Source organism: Prionailurus bengalensis, chromosome D3 (genome assembly GCF_016509475.1).
Source record: "Prionailurus bengalensis isolate Pbe53 chromosome D3, Fcat_Pben_1.1_paternal_pri, whole genome shotgun sequence".
NCBI lineage: Eukaryota > Metazoa > Chordata > Mammalia > Carnivora > Felidae > Prionailurus > Prionailurus bengalensis.
The window spans coordinates 16,838,504-16,856,669 of record NC_057356.1 but is presented as its reverse complement, the minus strand read 5'-3'; the positions used below and the strand labels follow the sequence as shown (position 1 = coordinate 16,856,669).

The 18,166-nt window shown below is 45.1% G+C and overlaps 1 protein-coding gene across 3 annotated transcripts in view; it reads left to right on the top strand.

Annotated features, from left to right (window-relative positions):
• Positions 1-12,222, top strand: part of SPPL3 (signal peptide peptidase like 3) — a 137,275-nt gene extending 125,053 nt beyond the window's left edge. For all 3 annotated transcript variants that reach the window (XM_043557789.1, XM_043557791.1, XM_043557792.1), the window contains 5 exons: positions 7,165-7,271; positions 7,532-7,695; positions 8,447-8,646; positions 9,638-9,747; positions 10,400-12,222. In XM_043557789.1, the coding sequence (XP_043413724.1) occupies positions 7,165-7,271; positions 7,532-7,695; positions 8,447-8,646; positions 9,638-9,747; positions 10,400-10,471 (653 nt within the window). In that variant the 3' untranslated portion in view covers positions 10,472-12,222. The remainder of the gene's footprint in view (positions 1-7,164; positions 7,272-7,531; positions 7,696-8,446; positions 8,647-9,637; positions 9,748-10,399) is intronic.
• The last annotated feature ends 5,944 nt before the right edge of the window (positions 12,223-18,166 follow it).

The following is an 18,166-nucleotide window of genomic DNA, read 5'->3' as shown; positions in this document are numbered from 1 at the left end:
GGTGGTGGCTATATAAGTCTACGCCTGTGTTAAAATTCACTGAATTACCTCTAAATAAAAACTATCAATATTACTGTTTGTTAATCTTCAAATGTTACACATATTCATAAAATATTTAATACTTAAATATTATATAAAATATGTATAACTTTATAAATACTTAATTTGTTTGTATATAATTGTTGTCATAGTTGTTCATCACTTTTATTGAGTGCCTACCATATACCAAGCTCTTGAGACCCAAAAGTAGTTCCTGGAGCACCTGGATGGCTCAGTTGGTTGAGCACCTGGCTCTTGATTTCAGCTCAGGTCATGATCTCATGGTTTGTGGAACGAGCCCTGCATCTGGCTCTGCGCTCACAGTGCAGAGCCTGCTTGAAACTGACTCCCCTCTCCCCTCTCCCCCTCCTGCCCCCACTCCTGCTTGCACACGCTCTCTCTCTCAAAATAAATAAATGAACTTTAAAAAACAAGTTCCATGAGGTTGCAGACCACATTACCCCTTAGATTTATTTAGAGGCCTTTAATGAGTCAGAATGGAAAACAGTGTCAAAATCTGCCTGACCATGTGATAATTCATATTTGCTGATTTCTGACCGGTTTGGTCTCTTATTTTAGCATCTTAAATTGCCTTATAAAAAAACATTTCTGTGATCATTTGCTTTGGAATGTATATAAGCATCCTGAAGTGCAGTGTTTAGGTTGTTTGTTTGTTTGTTTGTTTTTGAGAGAGAGAGAAGGAGAGGGAGAATCTTAAACAGGTTCCATGTGTGTGTTCTATCTCAGGACCGACCGTGAGATCATGATCTGAGCCAAAATCAAGAGTTGGACGCTTAGCCGACTGAGCCACCCAGGCGCCCCAGTGTTTAGGATTTTTAAGTAGTTACCAGAACTATTAAATTTCCCAAATCTAGTATCAGTGCTTGCAGTATTCTTATGGATTGGTGCTTGATACTTCAGTGCTTGTGGAGGTTGATAAAGAATAAGTTCAGAAAAAGAAGTTACATCTGAAATCACATAAATTGCTTGCCCGGCTTATTGTAGAAGAGTAAATGCCTATTTTTATATACTAGGTATTAAGAGTATTGATGAAGTAGCAAGTGTGTATGTTTGACTTTTCCTGAGATTAAGTCTTGATTTCTGCAGAAGAATGACTTGTTAACCTGAAAAGCATGTAGGTGATTTTGAAAGACTTTCATAGAGCCTAATCTCTTTTTAAATCTGTTACAGAAAATTAGGGAGTCTTAATCATGATAATGACTGGAGTGGAGATAGTAAGTATTAGTCCACATCAATCTCATAGCTGCTTTTATGATTACATCCTTCAGTCTCACCTAAACCAGTGCTTCCTGATGAGAAAGCAGGCAGCACAGACATTTCTCCTCTACTACTTTTGAACAAAAACTATTTAGAAATGCTCGTTAGCTGGTTAATACCTAAACCAGATTATTTCAGTCCATATAAAATGACTCTTAGCTATATATTCTGAAGAGAAACTGTTTTATGCTAATGTCCTTAAATGAAAGAGTCCACTTCTGTAAACACCAATCCATAAGAATACTGCAAGCATAATGATTCTCCCTGTACAAATATTATGTGAAATGAGATGATAAAAAGCTTCAGGTGCCACTGCTTTAACTAGAGTAATATAGGGCAGTCATCACCTGAATCATCACCACATTGATTCATCTCAACACTGGAAAACCCAAAGTCCTTCTGATGACAAATGGTATGTAAATTACCTCGAAGTCTTGGGGCACCTGCGTGACTCAGTCGGTTAAGCGTCAGACTTCAGCAGGTCATGATCTCAGCAGGTCATGATCTCATGGTCCAATCCATGGGTTCGATCCCCACGTCGGGCTCTGTGCTGACAGAGCCTGGAGCCTGCTTCAGATTCTGTGTGTCCCTCTCTGTCTGCCCCTCCCCTGTTTATGCTCATTTGCGCAATCTCTCTCTCTCTCTCTCTCTCTCTCTCTCTCTCTCTCTCTCTCTTTCTCTCTCTCAAAAATAAATATTAAAAAAAATTACCTGAAGTCTGTCAGCCCCCTCTGTGGTCTGAGGTTCTCTGTAATCCCACTAACTTTTGATGACTCTGCTTTCGTGGAGCCCTTTATTCGTGTGTCCAGACACACATGATACTATTTATAGGTTTTGCTAAGGGTTTTAAATTTACCAAGCTGCTGACCCAAAAAGGGGTACCTCTCAAAACAGCAAGCAATGTTCTTTATACTCTCTTGTCTCCTCTTCCCAGGCATTGCATAGAAAAGAAAAATACCTATTTTCTAGTAGTATGTCACTAAAAAAGAAAAAGTTGGCATGATAGAAGGTGACATTCTTTTCAAGATACACTGATTTACACAGCCATCTGAAACACATACTTGAGAACAAGTTAGCAGAATTTTCTTCATTGTACCTTTACAGGCAGGGGCAGGGGCCAGGGCCAGGCTTACTAGACTCGCTGACAGCAGAATGGGGTAAGCAGTTGTCTGTAAGATACCTGCAGAGTACGTTTCACTGCAACATTTCCTCTAGACTGTGGAGCCGATAGAAAGCTGCCCATAAGAGGCACCTTTATTTTCCCAGTGACCCATCAGAAATACATTTCCATCATGAAATTCACCTGATAGCTAAAATTCTGAGTGTCCAGTGAGGTTCCCCAACCCCTAATCAACCCTAACATGTAGACGTTTCCATCACCTTTTGTCATTATTGATATTCCCCAATATTTACTTACCCAGGAGTCTCTTTTCCCTGCCAGTTTGCACTGGTTGAACTTCCTGTGACCAATAGAATTTTCCCCACCCCTAAAAAAAGAACTTTCGAGCTTTTTAAAAATTTATTTTGATGATAGTTTTTAATATTTATTTTTTAGAGAGCGGGGGTGGGGCAGAGAGAGAGAAACAGGATATGAATTGGGCTCCGCACTGATAGCAGAGCCCGACACAGGGACAAAAAACTCACCAACCATGAAATCATGACCGGAGCCAAAATCAAGAATCAACCGCCTAACCAACTGAGCCACCCAGGCGCCCCCAGTTTATATATTTTTGAGAGAGAGAGAGAAGGCGCGCGTGCTCACCCCTGCGAGTGAGAGCAGAGAGACTGGGAGAGAGAGAATCCCAAGCCCACAGGGCTCGAACCCACGAACCGTGAGATCACGACCTGAACCGAAACCAAGAGTTGGATGCTCAACCGACTTAGCCACGCAGGCGCCCCTGAGCTTTTCTTACAATTACTGTTTCTCAGATTCTAGTGTTTGATGTTCGTTTTCTGCTGTTACAGAAAATGTAGCTTTCTAGCCATGGTCTTTAATGTTTTGAAATAGGTTCTTCTCTGACGTGGAAATTATCTTTACAGACTTCTCTGCACAATCAGAAATCATCTTGTAGGCAGTGATAATTTGGTAGTAGAAATTCTTTGAATGAATGTTTCTCAGTTAAAGCCTGTTCTTTGAAGTTAATTTAAAGTGAAGACAATTATAAATGTGGTTGTTTTAGGGCAAGGCATGAAGTATGGTTTTTAAAAAAATTTTTTTTTAATGTTTATTTTTGAGAGAGAAAGAGACAAGAGTGTGAGCTGGGGGAGGGGCAAAGAGAGAAGGAGACACAGAATCTGAAACAGGCTCCAGGTCTGAGCTGTCAGCACAGAGCCCGATGCGGGGTTTGAACCCATGAACTGTGAGATCATGACCTGAGCCGAAGTCAGATGCTCAACCGACTGAGCCACCCAGGTGCCCTGGCATGAAGTGCGTTTTCAGGATTTTATATACTAAGAAGCGTTAATAGTAAGAAGACGTTTCAGTGTGTTCTTGAACTAAATCTAGAGTTTTATCTACTTTCAGTTTCATCTGGCAAATTAACCTTTTAAATTTGGGAAATCTTGAGAGAATTTGACCAATAGGTGGTATCATGCATTAGCTAAAAGCTGATGAATCTTGTGCACACACATTTACTGTTCAGGGATCGTTAAACCAGGTTCACAGTGTGGATCCACTGACCAGCTCAGGGACTAGAAGAGTTACACTTGCTACTAATCTGTGATTAGAAAATGTTCAGTGCCAAAAATCTAGCAATTGATTTTTCTTGTTTTAAAATGCTAGACGCTGGTACTTAGTCCACATAGGGCTTAGCTATCTACAGATCCTTTATCTTAGAACTGAGCACTGCTTAAGAATTTACAGGTTGCATGTTGCTTTTCAAGAACATTTTGGCTTGGTTTGGTGTCATTGTCTTTGTGTCTGACCCCACTGGTTGTGGAAGACAAAGCGACGCAAAGATTATATCGATACTAAGTTGAAAGTAATTCTAGACAAGTGGCTAAGATTAATAATTTACTACTCTTAACGTTTTTGGTTAATTTTAAATGTAAATTAACCCAAAGTGAAGATGGTTGGTAAAGCCATTTGGGAGAGTCTTGAGTCTCTCAAGCAGCATGGAATGAGGGAAAGTTATCACTTCTCTTAATTTTGGCTTGGAAAAGTGCTAAGGAGGAGGTAAGATTATGAAGAGTTACTTGAATGAAAGAATGGAGAAAAAGAGAAGCAAACTAGAATACTTGAGGGCATGTTCCTGTGATGTGACAGATTGTGGCAGTGTTCTTCTGGGGGTAGGAGTGATACTCGTTATCTGAAACAGTCAGAAGGGATGCATTCTGCTTCAAATGTGGAACTCACAGCACAGCTGGCGACGCTTGGTTGGCATGACTGGGAAGAGGGTATTGCTCAGCTTAACTGGGGAGGAGTAGGAACAAAGGAAGACTCTGGGGACACGCCATCCCATGAGTTGTGCCCAATGCTGTGGGACTTATAATTAGACTTGATCCATCAGAGTAGGGAGCCTAGTGACTGTAAGGCAGGAAATGATGCAAAGTGAATTGTTTACAGTGGCAGTGAAGAGTAAGTGGGAAAGAGAGAAAGTGAAGAAGGACGCACATCAAACTAGGGAAGTGTGACCGAGGTGTGCTGTAACAACAAAAGGTGGTACACAGAATGGCCGTGGATGCAGTGCACGTGATGAAACACTGATAAATTGAAAACGAATCTAGAGTTTCTTGTATGGAAGATAGAGATAGAATGACAGTGTCCCTGAGCAGTTCTGTCTTGTCCATGTTTGGTTGTGACTCAGGTGGGGTAGGATCAGCATAAGAGGAGTGACAAAGCAATGAGTGGATGCTTAGTCCCTGTGGCCTGTAAAGGCTTCTCCCAGTTTAGGGTTAAGGGACTGTATGGTAAATTGAAAAATTCTGGAACGGACCAGTCACCTGCATGTGTCACAGAGGCATATACATTTAACCTTGGGAACCTGCCCCTTTGGTTATCATCAGTCAGCCCTCTGACCTTTACTGCCACACACTTGTCCCTGGTCTGTCCATTAGGCTTTCATCTCTTCCTTTGTTCCCTTGGTGCACTTTGCACCCCACGTTTGCACTTGTAAGTTCCTGAACAGATCACTTGCTACCCTACTGCCCTCACCCCTTCCTCTGCCCCAGGGGCTTCCCACCCTCCACTGACCACTGTTGTTCCTCAGGCCAGCTGAGCTTATCCCTGCCAGTGCCCTGTTTATCGATTCACAGCACAGCCAACTATTTGTTTCTGGAGATCATTATAATGGGAAACCCTGTTTAAAAAAAATGCATATCGGTTGATTATATCATGGGCCTTGGTTCTGTTCTTAGAAATTTATAAAAAAATAAAGGAGACCCTAGTAAAACAAGCACATCCTAGATTATCGTAAAATCAGAAATTATGTTCAACCACATCTCTCCAAAATGCATACTGCAGTACACAGCATGGAGATCACCGAGTGCTTGATAACGGTATGACAGAGGAAGAATCCAGATAGTTTGTTCTTTTTCCCAGTGTTAGCACTGTCTTCCAGGGTTAGGAATGGTTTTTCTCCTCTTGTTTGTGCAACACCATTCCCATGATAGGAACTCCCCAAACATGAATTGATTTGACATGTCCAGCGTCTGCCAGACTGCTCTATTTGCCCACTTAGCTACATGTCCTGACAGTTTACCACCAATTCTATTAAAATGATATACATGTGTAATCTGGCCTCACTTTTCTAACTTTCCTTGGAGTAATTTTAAATTTAAAGTAGATGGAACATAATTTTTCATTCATTCTGAAAATATTTATTGAACATCTACTCTGGTAAGTGCTGGGGCTTCACAGAAAGAATAAGCCATGGTTTTGGTCAACCAGGAGTACCAAATTTAAGCAATAAATTTGCTTGTATATAAATAATCACACTGTTACAGAATGGGTGAGCAAGTTGAGAGAGATTTCAGAGTTCTGTGGTGTCAAAAAGAAAAAACAAAACAAAACCCTACTTAATCTGATAGATCAGGAAAGACTCCCTGAAAAAGAGTTTTCTGACCTAAGAATGAGGATAGGGGCACCTGGGTGGCTTAGTCAGTCCGGCGACTGACTTCGCCCCAGGTCATGATTTCATAGTTCATGAGTTTGAGCCCCGCGTCGGGCTCTGTGCTGACAGCTTGAAGCCTGGAGCCTGTTTCAGATTCTGTGTCTCCTCTCTCTGCCCCTCCCCCGCTCATGCTCTGTCTCTCCCTCTCTCAAAAATAAGTAAACAATGGGGCGCCTGGGTGGCGCAGTCGGTTGAGCGTCCGACTTCAGCCAGGTCACGATCTCGCGGTCCGTGAGTTCGAGCCCCGCGTCAGGCTCTGGGCTGATGGCTCAGAGCCTGGAGCCTGTTTCCGATTCTGTGTCTCCCTCTCTCTCTGCCCCTCCCCCGTTCATGCTCTGTCTCTCTCTGTCCCAAAAATAAATAAACGTTGAAAAAAAAATTAAAAAAAAAAAAAATAAGTAAACATTTAAAAAAATTTTTTAAAAAGAATTAGAAGCTTGACTGACTGAACCATCCAGGCACCCCAGAGCTTTATCATTCAAAACAATCTCCTGGGTCTTACACAGTTGAGCACTATCCAAGAGCATGAGAAAAGGGATGTCCCCGAAAACCAGTCTGTCAGAATGGGCTAAAGTGGGCACTTTGCACAAGTAGGGTGTAAATGTCTTAACTTGGAGCTTAAACTGGGCTGCTTGACTTTTGAGGGGACTTAGAGACTGTTAGGTTTATAAGAATAGCTTGTGGAAAGAGGATGAGTCTACTCCACACTGACCAATGTCTGTGGCCTCCTCCCCAGCCCTGGCCATGGGTCTCTGTGTCGCCATGATCGCCTTTGTCCGCCTGCCCAGCCTCAAGGTCTCCTGCCTGCTTCTCTCAGGGCTTCTAATCTATGATGTCTTTTGGGTAAGTGTCTGTTTCCCTGAAGCCACTGTTCTCTTTTGTGTTTAATTGGAGTACGTGTGTGTCTCTTGGGGTGGGGGGAGAGCAGGCAGGCAAAGTTCTGTGCCCTGGGAGCAAAGATTTTCTTTCACCTCCAAAACATGCAGTCAAAAAAGCTTGATGATGTAATATTCTGAGACTTTGCTCTTAAGAACGAGGAGGGCTGATGCTGAGATCAGGTTGCTTCTAGCTCCCTCTGTTGAAGACGTCTCTCCATTCGGCAGGTGTTTTTCTCCGCCTACATCTTCAATAGCAATGTCATGGTGAAGGTGGCCACACAACCGGCTGACAATCCCCTTGACGTTCTATCCCGGAAGCTCCACCTGGGGCCCAACGTTGGGCGTGATGTTCCTCGCCTGTCTCTGCCTGGAAAACTGGTCTTTCCCAGGTAGGACTAGCATGTTGGGCCTCGTCTTGTGATGGTTAATACACTGTCTTCTCCCTGTGTCTCTGTGCTCCTTGATTGGTCTTTGTCATCAGCATTCTTATCCTAGACTGGAAAAGGGCTGTGAGTCATCTGTCCGTTATACAAATGAGAAAGAGAATATTGATTTGACTTGCAAAGATTTGTCACTAAATGATACAGGTGCTACTTTTTATTATTGATTAATGTTCTCAAATAACCATATGTTACTACTGTTACCATATTTTGGAGTTGGCTGAAGGGAATTCACAGGAGAATCTGGATCCTTTTTTCTTCTAAGATGTTTGTAAAAATATGTCCTAATGCTAAAATTATACAGTGGCTGGTAATATAATCTTGGAAAAAATTGTGTTGCTTTAATATCCGTGTCTGGTAGTAGTCAGGTGCTTGTTTGAAGTCACAGCAGTGAATGTGTGACAAATACTGAATTGCTTGACATTTCTAGAGGAGACAGTACTTAAACAGATGACTTTAGCAGTCACTTTAGAGGTGCTCTCTTAAAGCAGTGAGGGAGCCTGGTTAAAGACATTCATCGTCAGTATTCTTCTGGCTTGTGATCTCTAAACTCTTACAAACTAGTGCTGTTCCACCGCTAGAGATTGCCTCCCATTCAGGTAAGTCCAACTCCTTAAAAAAAGCTGACAAATGACTCTGCACAGGAGGAGAAATGGGATTGTTGAGGGTGGCATCCCTGACCTGTGCCACTGCATTCCAGCTCCACCGGCAGTCACTTCTCTATGTTGGGCATTGGGGACATCGTGATGCCTGGACTCCTGTTGTGCTTTGTCCTTCGTTACGACAACTACAAAAAACAAGCCAACGGTGACTCCTGTGGTGCCTCTGGACCCGCCAATATCTCTGGACGCATGCAGAAGGTCTCCTACTTTCACTGCACCCTCATTGGATACTTTGTAGGTAAGACAGTGGGAGAGGCACGTGATCCACTAACTGTCCTCCAACCCGTGGAGTTAAATCAGGTCTTCTAGCTGCAGATGCTGGGTGGGAGGAGTGCAGTAACTGTGGTTGCTATTACAGACAACCACGAAGGACAAGTAACAGTGGCCTGTGAGATGACGGGTGCTGTCCTTACCGGTCAGCCCGTTCCCGATCCAGCAGTAATCTCTGAAGAACATTGGAAGAAGAGTATGGTCAGTTCTACCACACAGTGATCACGGATCAGTCTGTGTGCCTAATTAAATCTTCAGCTTGAAGTTAATCCATGTCTTGCTTAATTTCCCATTTTTTTAAACAGGTATTTCCCTTCATTTGTTCTAATATGTTTATCACCTCTAATCTCAGACTCTCACTAGGCTAGTTTTTCTCTAGGCAGCTCGCTTACGGACCAACAGTGAGAGACCTGTGTGATTGGGCTAGGAATAGCGGTAACCTGTCTGCACCTACAACGGCTACAGCATAGTGGTTCATTTCAGTGCAAAAACTCAAGAGACAGGCATGGCAAGTGGTGTTAGCCCCACTGAACAGTAGAGGAGGCTGAGGCTCAGAGAGGTGAAGTGCCGTAGCCAGGGTTACACAGCTTTTGTAAGTAGCACGGTTGGAACTTGGATCCAGGTCTTTTGCCTCCGAGTCTGGCATCACATACCACACAAGACTGAGGAAGACCAGGCACACTCAGTGCGGAAGTGAGGTCTTGAACCAGGAACCTGAGCACAGAAAGGGACTTGAGCCACTCACGCGTCCTTGAAGTGCTAGCATTTTTAAAGCTGTAGTGTTCCATGCTTCTTTAACTGCTAGGGCTGGGCATTTCATACCCTACCTATTGGACAGAATGTGTCACAGTAGAGCTGTCCAGTCTGAAGACCCTGGCAAGCAGCAGCCATATTACAGGTTCTTTTCTCTCGGGGCTGGCCCCTTGGCATTATTCACGAGTGTTTTTCTCTCCTTATAGGTCTGCTCACCGCTACTGTGGCATCTCGCATTCACCGAGCAGCCCAGCCTGCCCTTCTCTATTTGGTGCCATTTACCTTATTGCCACTCCTCACGATGGCCTATTTAAAGGTGAGAGAAGCAGTTAAAAACCTATGAAAGCAATAACTTGGCATATATTCTCCTTGCCAGAGGTGGTTCTCCTTAAGCCCCAGAGCTCTTGGTCTTGACAGTGGGTTGATGGGTTTTTGCTAACCTGGTATTAGCAACCTCTTCCAGACTATTACAGCCATTGGCAGAAAATGCTAGTGAGTTAGACTACTCACGCCACCTGGTCATGGATGGACTAACTGAAATCCCTAGAGCTCAGCTGCAGAGACTTCCTGTTTCCCTTAAAAGCAGCGCCCTATTGTCACTTAACAGCTTTTTTAGTACTCTGCCTTAAAGTTTGGAAGTAAGTAATGTATGATTACAGCTAGACTTGGAACATTACCTTATAATATTTGCATTACCCCCATTTTACAGAGGAGGAGGCAGAGAGGCAAACTAACTCGCCTTTAGCATCTCACTGAGAAATGAGAGAACTTACACCCTTCTTGGCGTAAGGGGCCTAAGAGCTCTTCTAGTGAGTTCTTCAAAGAATGGTGGTCATCTTTCAGTGCATGAAATTGAAATGTTCTTTGATTCTCTGCAGAAGCAGTGTGGTCTGAGATCAAAAAGGACTTGTAGATGTGCGTGGCTCACGTTTAAAACCTGTAACTTAGTAAAGTTCCTTCTTTCCCAGGGTGACCTTCGGCGGATGTGGTCTGAGCCATTCCACTCCAAGTCCAGCAGCTCCCGATTCCTGGAAGTATGATGGATCCCAGAGAGTGACCAGAATGGCCATCTTAGTCCTTTTCTGTCAACGCGTGGTTTTGTTTCCTCTTAGAGCTGGCCTGGTACTCAGAGATGTACCTGCTTAAGGAACTGACGTGTGACTGGATTTTGCGTTTGCAGGGAGCTTGTTTGCAGGAGCGAGGTGCTGGAGCCCTGCTTGGTTCTTTCTCTTCCTGCCGTTGTAGAGGCGGAGCCCCTCCTGAAGTGACAGGCCCTCCCCAGCGCTCCTTCCTCCCCCGTTTTTATGAATCTGCACCAGACTGTTACCCGTGGGGGATGGAGATGTGACTGTTTAAAACTGACAACGGCAAGGAGTCGTTCTGTACCTTTTGAACACTAAAAGGATGAAAAATATTAGCAAACCGAAGTTTCTTCAGTGAACCCTCAAGAACTTTGGGACCAGTTTCCTATGGGGGACTCAGTTTCAGAGAACTGAGACAGAAGCTCTTCTGTCGTTCTATTCTTTCCTTTTTTTGGATTTATTAAATATTTTCTGTGGTGTGAAGTGACTTATTAAATCCACAGACATTGAGTGACTTCTTACAACATAAACATAAGAATTTGTTGTAATGAGTTCATGTCCACCCAGATGTTGTGTTGGCAGTGAACGAGGGCACGGTTTTTATACATACACACACACACGCACATAGGTATATATGAATAAACAAAAATTAAAACCTGCTAAGATCATGCTGTGTAGCAGACAGGGACTTGCTGTAATTTTTAGCATGTAGAGCAGTTTACTCTGGCTTTCTTGTATATGGATAAGCTGCTGTCTTTCCCTCCACAACTGAACGTGCAGTTAAAAACCAGTATAGTATTTGTACTGATATACTCATGGACTTTAGGGGGCTCTCATTTGGTTTTGATCAGTGTAGCAAATTAGGGATGAAAAGTTAAAACTTTTTGGCCCTTTTTTTGTTTGTTTTTACAGGCTTCTCCCTTGCAGGGTTTTTAGTAGTTTCTTCTTGAACCAATGCATGTAATATAGCAGCAGGTGTCTTTGTGCTTTCTGATCATAGTAATGTACTACTTGTAAATACATTTTTCTATTTTCTATTTTTTTTTGTATTTTTTTTTTTTTTGGCATTTTGTTTCATTGGTGTGCTGTATTTTCCATGCCCTCACTCCTTTAAGAAAAAAAAAGGAAAAAAGCAACACGATCCTGTCCTTGCTGTTGTGATTATGGTCTTGGTTTACCTGTGGTGACAACTGGGTGTTGGGGACAAATGTCAAATGCCCCTCTGAGCTGGGCCCTACATTCTAGGAGTTGTGGAAGGAGCGAGCTGCTCTGTCCCCTTAGAATCTGACCATGTGCTGTGGTCTTTGCTGGAGAGCTGGCATTCTGGTAGTAATTTAAGTGTGATCGTGTCAGCCCGCCTTGGTCTCAGCAGCCCCAGCCCGGTAAGAAATTGCCCACTGTACAGGCAGAGAGAATCCTGGCTACCTGACAGCAGAGGTCGGAGAAGGGCCCACGTGTCCTGATTTCTCCCTTTGGCAGGTGACGTGCCTCTGCCTCAACCTGTGTGATGAACTGGTGTGCTGGGCTTCCCGTTGCCAGAAGCCACGGTGGACAGAGCTCGTAGGCCGTGCGCGTCGCAGGGCGTGAGGGCGGGAAGCGATCAGGATGGTGCGTTCTTCTGTTGTGTCTTCAAATCCTGCTGAGGGCTGTTTTGTTTTTTGTGTTCTGTTGTTTTTGTTTTTGTTTTTTTAATAAATGACTCCTTTCTAGCCTTTGTCACCTCATCTTCACTTTTGGTTGTTGGTACCACACAGAGCTCCCGTCACCTCCTACCTGCTATGCCTGTTCCAGAAGACTGATGGGAAGACCCTGTCTCCAGACAAGGTCACCCGTGGCTCTGGTTCAGTCCTAGAGATGTCAAAGAATTGAAGCTTCCGTTGCCCACAGCACTCATAACAGCCTCTGGATTTGGTGAATACCAAAGGTACACTCATGTGCTCGCTGCTCATCAGCTGTATCCTTCCTCAGCCCTCGAGGATGCTAATTAAACAAGGCAGGGGGTGGGGGAACTCTTCCAAAGTGACTAAGTGCTAGTAATGGTTAGAGGTAGTATCCTGGGAGTGATTATCTTTATTTAACTATCTTTTCATGAAAAACCTAAAATCCGGACAATTTTTTGCCATCCTTGCTCCTGTGCAGGTTTAGGGGGAAAAGTACCCACACGGGTCTCCTGAAAGTAATTTGGATTCCAGCTGCTAGTCCTCAAAGCCCTTAAAACTTTGGCACAGGAACCGCAAATATTCCCTTTGTTTTAAATCAACCACAAAAGACACATTAGAATTTCCCCTGGTTCTGGAAATAACAGGACTCTTGGGGGGCAGGGAGCAGCTACAGTTATAGCACATTATTTCAATTTCTCCTTACAATCTTCTCCCCTCCCCTGCCTCATACAGACTTCTGTCTTCCTCTTATTTTTTCTGTTTTCTCAGATGCTCTGACTTCTGGTGTTTTCTAAGAAGTCTTGTTTGCATTAGGCAAGGCATGTTGACAAAGTTCTAGCACAGTCCGCCTTCCTTCCTCACTGGTCTGAGGTTCTTCCACCTCCAGAGAGACTGCACTTTGAAACTCTCATAGTAACTGTCTTCTAATTTGAGCTAATGAAGATAAGACAGCAAAGTTTACCCAAAGTCTTGTATGTTCCATCACTGTTATTACAGCTTCTGTTTTTCTGAATAAGACAACTACACAGCGCCTTGTGTGGGGATGGTGCAAATCAGCACTGGGGGCCTTGGGGGGTGCCTTTGTAGCATGCCAGCACAGGCCTTGGTTAAACAGGTAAGTTACGTTACCTACAAGAAAAAAGGCTAGTTCTCTGTGAGGCTGGAGCGAAGGGAGTTGTTCTGTTTTGTCAACAAAGTGTTAAAAATAGATTCTGCCGTGTCTGCAGAGCAGCTCTCACATTACCGCTAACCAGATCCAGCGTTGTATGTAGACATTTGTGTTTGGTGAAGGCCAACATTCACGTCAGAGCCTCGGAATGTAATCGTTTTGTATATACATGAAGCGCACTCCTCAGGAATCTCGACTGCGGTTCTTTTCCATGGAAGCAAGGCAGGCCAGGCCGCACAGGCTCCGAAGGAAAGCAACGCATCCTACTTCTGGTGTGCCAGCGCACAATGGCCTGCACGGCCTCCTCCCTTCGCTCCGTCACATCACCTTGGCAGTTTCCAGCCGTGAAATCACTTCAAGAACAGTGGCTCTTAACACGGGTGTCAGCCTTGCCATGGAGTCTGTATGAAGTCCTGCAGATGTGGCCACAGAACCCGGGCTCTTCTCTCTTCCGGGAGGGATAAGCCAGGTAAGACCTTTTTTACCCATGAGTTATTTCTATTCTGGTGCAATTTACAGACTGTTCCCTGTTTCCAAGACTGAATGAACTCTTCACTTCTGCAGGTTCGGAGTCTAACTTCTCATGTGAATGGAGCCTCTCCCAGAACAGTACTTTGTCCACTCCTCCTTTTCGGCCATGTAATCGGTTTCCTCCTTGGCCTTTCCTTTGGAACTCAAACCCTTTCCCACCCATAGGTGGTAATTCAGCCATGTTTCAACTTAAGCCGTGTCAGGCACTGGCTGCTCCGGGCAACAAAACCCAACAGCCGATGCCCTACTCTAGTGGTCTGCTGCAGGGGCTGCTTAACCATGGAACGTTGTCCCCGCACATGATGTTACCCAGCAGCACAGCACTGAGTTTCAGAGTGCATCAACCTAAAATTGTCAGGAGGCAGTAGTAAGCAGGGGTGTTTATTTGGGATCAAGGAATTGCAATTCGGGGTACACCGATTTGGGTAGCATCCCAAGTAGTGTCCCACTAGGGGGCAAAAACCAGAGGATTTTTTTGAGCGAATAGATATTGTCTACGAAGAGTTCTCATTGGTGTTGGCTGCAGACAACTAATCTTGGCAGAACATAATGGGTTGTTAAGGCTGTCCCCTGGAAGGCGAAAGCTTGTCACTGTAGCAAGTTGCAGGTCCCAGCAGAGTCCTTGGGAGTATCTGCAGTTTAGCCCAGTTCACGGCCCCACCTGGTGAGGATGTGCCTGAAGCCCACCTCCTTAATGGCCTCCCGGCTGCATTTTATTTCACCTTTGACAAGTACATTCTAGAGCTTTCAGTCCAGGACTCTGGGCTTTCCCATAAATAGCAAAGACATAGTTGGGAATGCTTGTTCACGGGACTGGATGCGCCCAACTAACAAAGTTGAAAGCAGGGTTATAACCATGGTGCAGAAGAAGCCATGTTCCTGACTAAATGTATAAACGACACTGAAGGAAGCACCGAGCACATTCTGTCTCTGAAGCATGGTTTGGAAGTCTCACTACCAAGAGCCAGCAGTTCGTTTGTGGCAATTCTAGCTTTCTGCAGTGCTTTCTAGTGGTGAGCACTTTGGTGTGCTATAGAGCTCTTGGATACTTGAATTATTAAAAATTCATGTGGTGGACTCAGGCTTATGGCTCCTCTCATTTGGATGCTGCATAGTCAGTTGTTTAAGTTCCAAGAAGTCTATCCCCTGTTAAGTAGAACTGTGTAACTTTCCGCTGGTTCGCAGGTGAACAGTGGTCCTGAAATAGAGGAGTCTGTGAGCTTGCTCCAGCCCCCACTGAGTCCTGGGATCCTCACTAGATCCACAAGACTGAGGAACGGGAACCAAGTTAGGGAGAGGAAACAAGGCTTGAGAGTGGGAGTCGGGAAGTATGCCAACCAGTGGGCTTTTGCCTCGTGAGGAATGAAAGAAAGGAAGGGGTGTCCAGAGAACAAAGAGATGGAGAGAGGGCAGCAGGGTGGCCACATGCCGGCATCCCAGCCTCTGGGTTCTGAGTGCCAGTTCCTCTGCCTTGCCGAATAGACTGGCTCCAAGCAAGTTACCTATCCGCCTTCTTTTAATTTTCTTTTAACGTTTATTCACTTTTTGAGAGAGTGCGAGCAGGGCAGGGGCAGAGAGAGGAGACACAGAAACTGAAGCAGGTTCCGGGCTCCGAGCTGTCAGCACAGAGCCCGATACGGGGCTTGAACTCACGAACCGCGAGATCATGACCTGAGCCAAAGTTGGGCGCTTAACCAGCTGAGCTGCCCAGGTGCCTCTACCTATCCACCTTCTAATGAGACCGTTCACACAGCTCGCCTGGACTTTGAGATGCAGGTAGCACGTGTACCTAACTTATGGCCTTTGTAGTTGAACCTTTTCCCCTAGAGACAGTGGATTTCCTCATACTTCAGTTGGTGGGTATGCAGTAGCACATCCTGGGCTGCTGTGCCCACTTACGCAGCTTCCTGGGGAGGGTAGACAGCTAATTTCAAAAAAGAGGTTAAGGACCTGCTGGTACAGGAAGGAGCACCGCTGGCCTCCAAGATGACAAAGCACTGTATGGATGACAGCGGTGGAGACAGTGCTGCCCTCCCCAAGGCTGCTGGCAGCTCGGGCCATGAGCCCCAGCCCTACCCAGAAGCTCGGGGAATGGAGAGACACCCTCCCCCATTCTCCACTGCCCTGGCCCTTTCAACAGCCACAGGTGCAATCAGGGCCTGTGCCACTGGATGTCACCTAATGTGTCCCCCTGCTGCCATCCAGCCTGGCCTTCACCGTGGTCTTCACGGAGCTGTTCTACCAGCAGGTCCCCTGCTGTGCCGTCCTGGTGCAAGGTGGCTGGGACTAAGGGTTGGGAAGAACCCTCTGCCATACTGGATGGAGAGGATGGGGACCGGAAGGAGACCCCTCAGCTTTTGACCTGAACAGCTATTTGCCAGAACTGAGAGAAAGGAAAGATAAAGGAGAAGAGTTCTGGTTTAGCCAGTAGAGCAGCTAAAAAAGAACTGGGATGTCTTAAAGATAGAAACATACATTCCCCGAGGCTTTAAATACCAAGGTGAGGGCAATAGTGAGAGGCAGGAGAGTGACTCCCATGACATTCTGTGTGGTAAGGCATCGTCAGCAGTTAGCCTCACATAGCCACATGTGGCCTGGGGTTGGTGACAAAGCCCCTCTGAACCTTGGGGATAACAATGCCTTATTTAAAGTATTAAAGGGGCACCTGGGTGGCTCAGTGGGTTGAGCGTCCAACCTTGGCTCAGGTCATGATCTCGCATTCGTGACTTTGAGCCCCACATCAGGCTCTGTGCTGACAGTGCAGAGCCTGCTTCAGATCCTCTATGCCTTTCTCTCTCTGCCCCTTCCCCAATCATGTGCACTCTCTCACAAATAAACATTTAAAAATCTAGCTTTTAAAGAATAGAATATTAAATAAATACTAGGCACTACACTGGTCTATTGAGTTTTCATGTATTCCACACAATTTACCAGTCTTCATGGAGTTAGAATACAATTAAGATAACCCTATTTAAACAGATGTCACACTTTCATTATCTAAACAACCACAGCTTCTGTAAATGCTTCCAGTTCATCACTGAAGAAACTGGTTATCTTTCCACTGTTGAGACATGAAGAGAGAGCTGGCACTTGAATCCTAGTCCAGTCTTCCAAAACAGAATGGATTCTGCGTAGGTAATAGGATCTTTACCATAAAACCAGGCCAGACCAGGGTCTTGACATTTTCCTGTAAGCACCGAAGGACTTGATACAAAGCAGGGATGATGGGTGGGAGTGTGTAGCAGTTTCCCACATCTGCATATCCTGGGATGTCTGGGTGGGACCCAGCGGTATGCCTCTCCCTGGCTAAGTTTAAGGAGTGGCCTCCCAGAACCTTTAGAGCCTTCCCTTAGCCATTCATTATGAGGCAGCTTCGGCCTTCATTTTTGCAGCCCAGACTGAGCAGAATGCTCACAACAGAAACATGACGTGTCCCCACATTAGTCTTTCCAGTAACACAGTTGGGATAGGTTCTGCCTAATAGGTCCTTAAACATTTTGGCCACCTAGGCCAAGGGTATCAACCTGTAACCAGATTCTGCAAACAACCACTGGTGACGTTTTCACTTTTTTGTAGTACATTTCTTTTCCGTAATAAATGCCACATATGCCCTCTTTTACACTGGTGTACTTTAGAGTCCTGCTATGTGTTTTGAGGGAAAAGTTAACCGCTGCACTGTGAAACCACCCCTTCAGTCATTGTGGGCTTGTAGTAGCTCCCAACTCTGTAGGCTTTTCTTGAACACCTTTGGAACAAAAGACTCAGTGGGCCAAACTTGCAGTCTGTTTTAAAATAAAGAGCAGCGTCATTCTAAGCCACTTGGCTGCAGTCCACAAGATAGAAGGGGAACAGGAGCCAGTGTAAGTAAAAAGTAAGAATGCCTTTCTCTCTCTGCGCCTCTGCGCCAGCAAGCATTTGGAAAATTATCCTCAGGGACAAGGTGGGGAAGTCAGGGCTGAGTATCACTGATGCTCATACGTCATTGTTGTAGTGGATTAATAACTGGTTGAATGGCTCGGTTCCAAATGAGCAGAGGAATGGCCTGGCAGTAACTGGGAGGAACGGCCTCGTCTTTGTCTTGAGCCTCGCCCAATGTTTCTCTTGCCAGTGTGGCTAAGGACACGACTGCCAGGCTAGCAAAGTGGAAGAGGACATGAAGCAAGGAGAAAATGTAACCATGATCCAGACAGAGCTCAGAGGGCCAGGACAGGTCATTGAACACCGGGAAATTGGATGGAGAGAGTCCTGGCAAGTGATAGCCAGACCCCAGAGATGAGGACCGCCTCGCCTGAC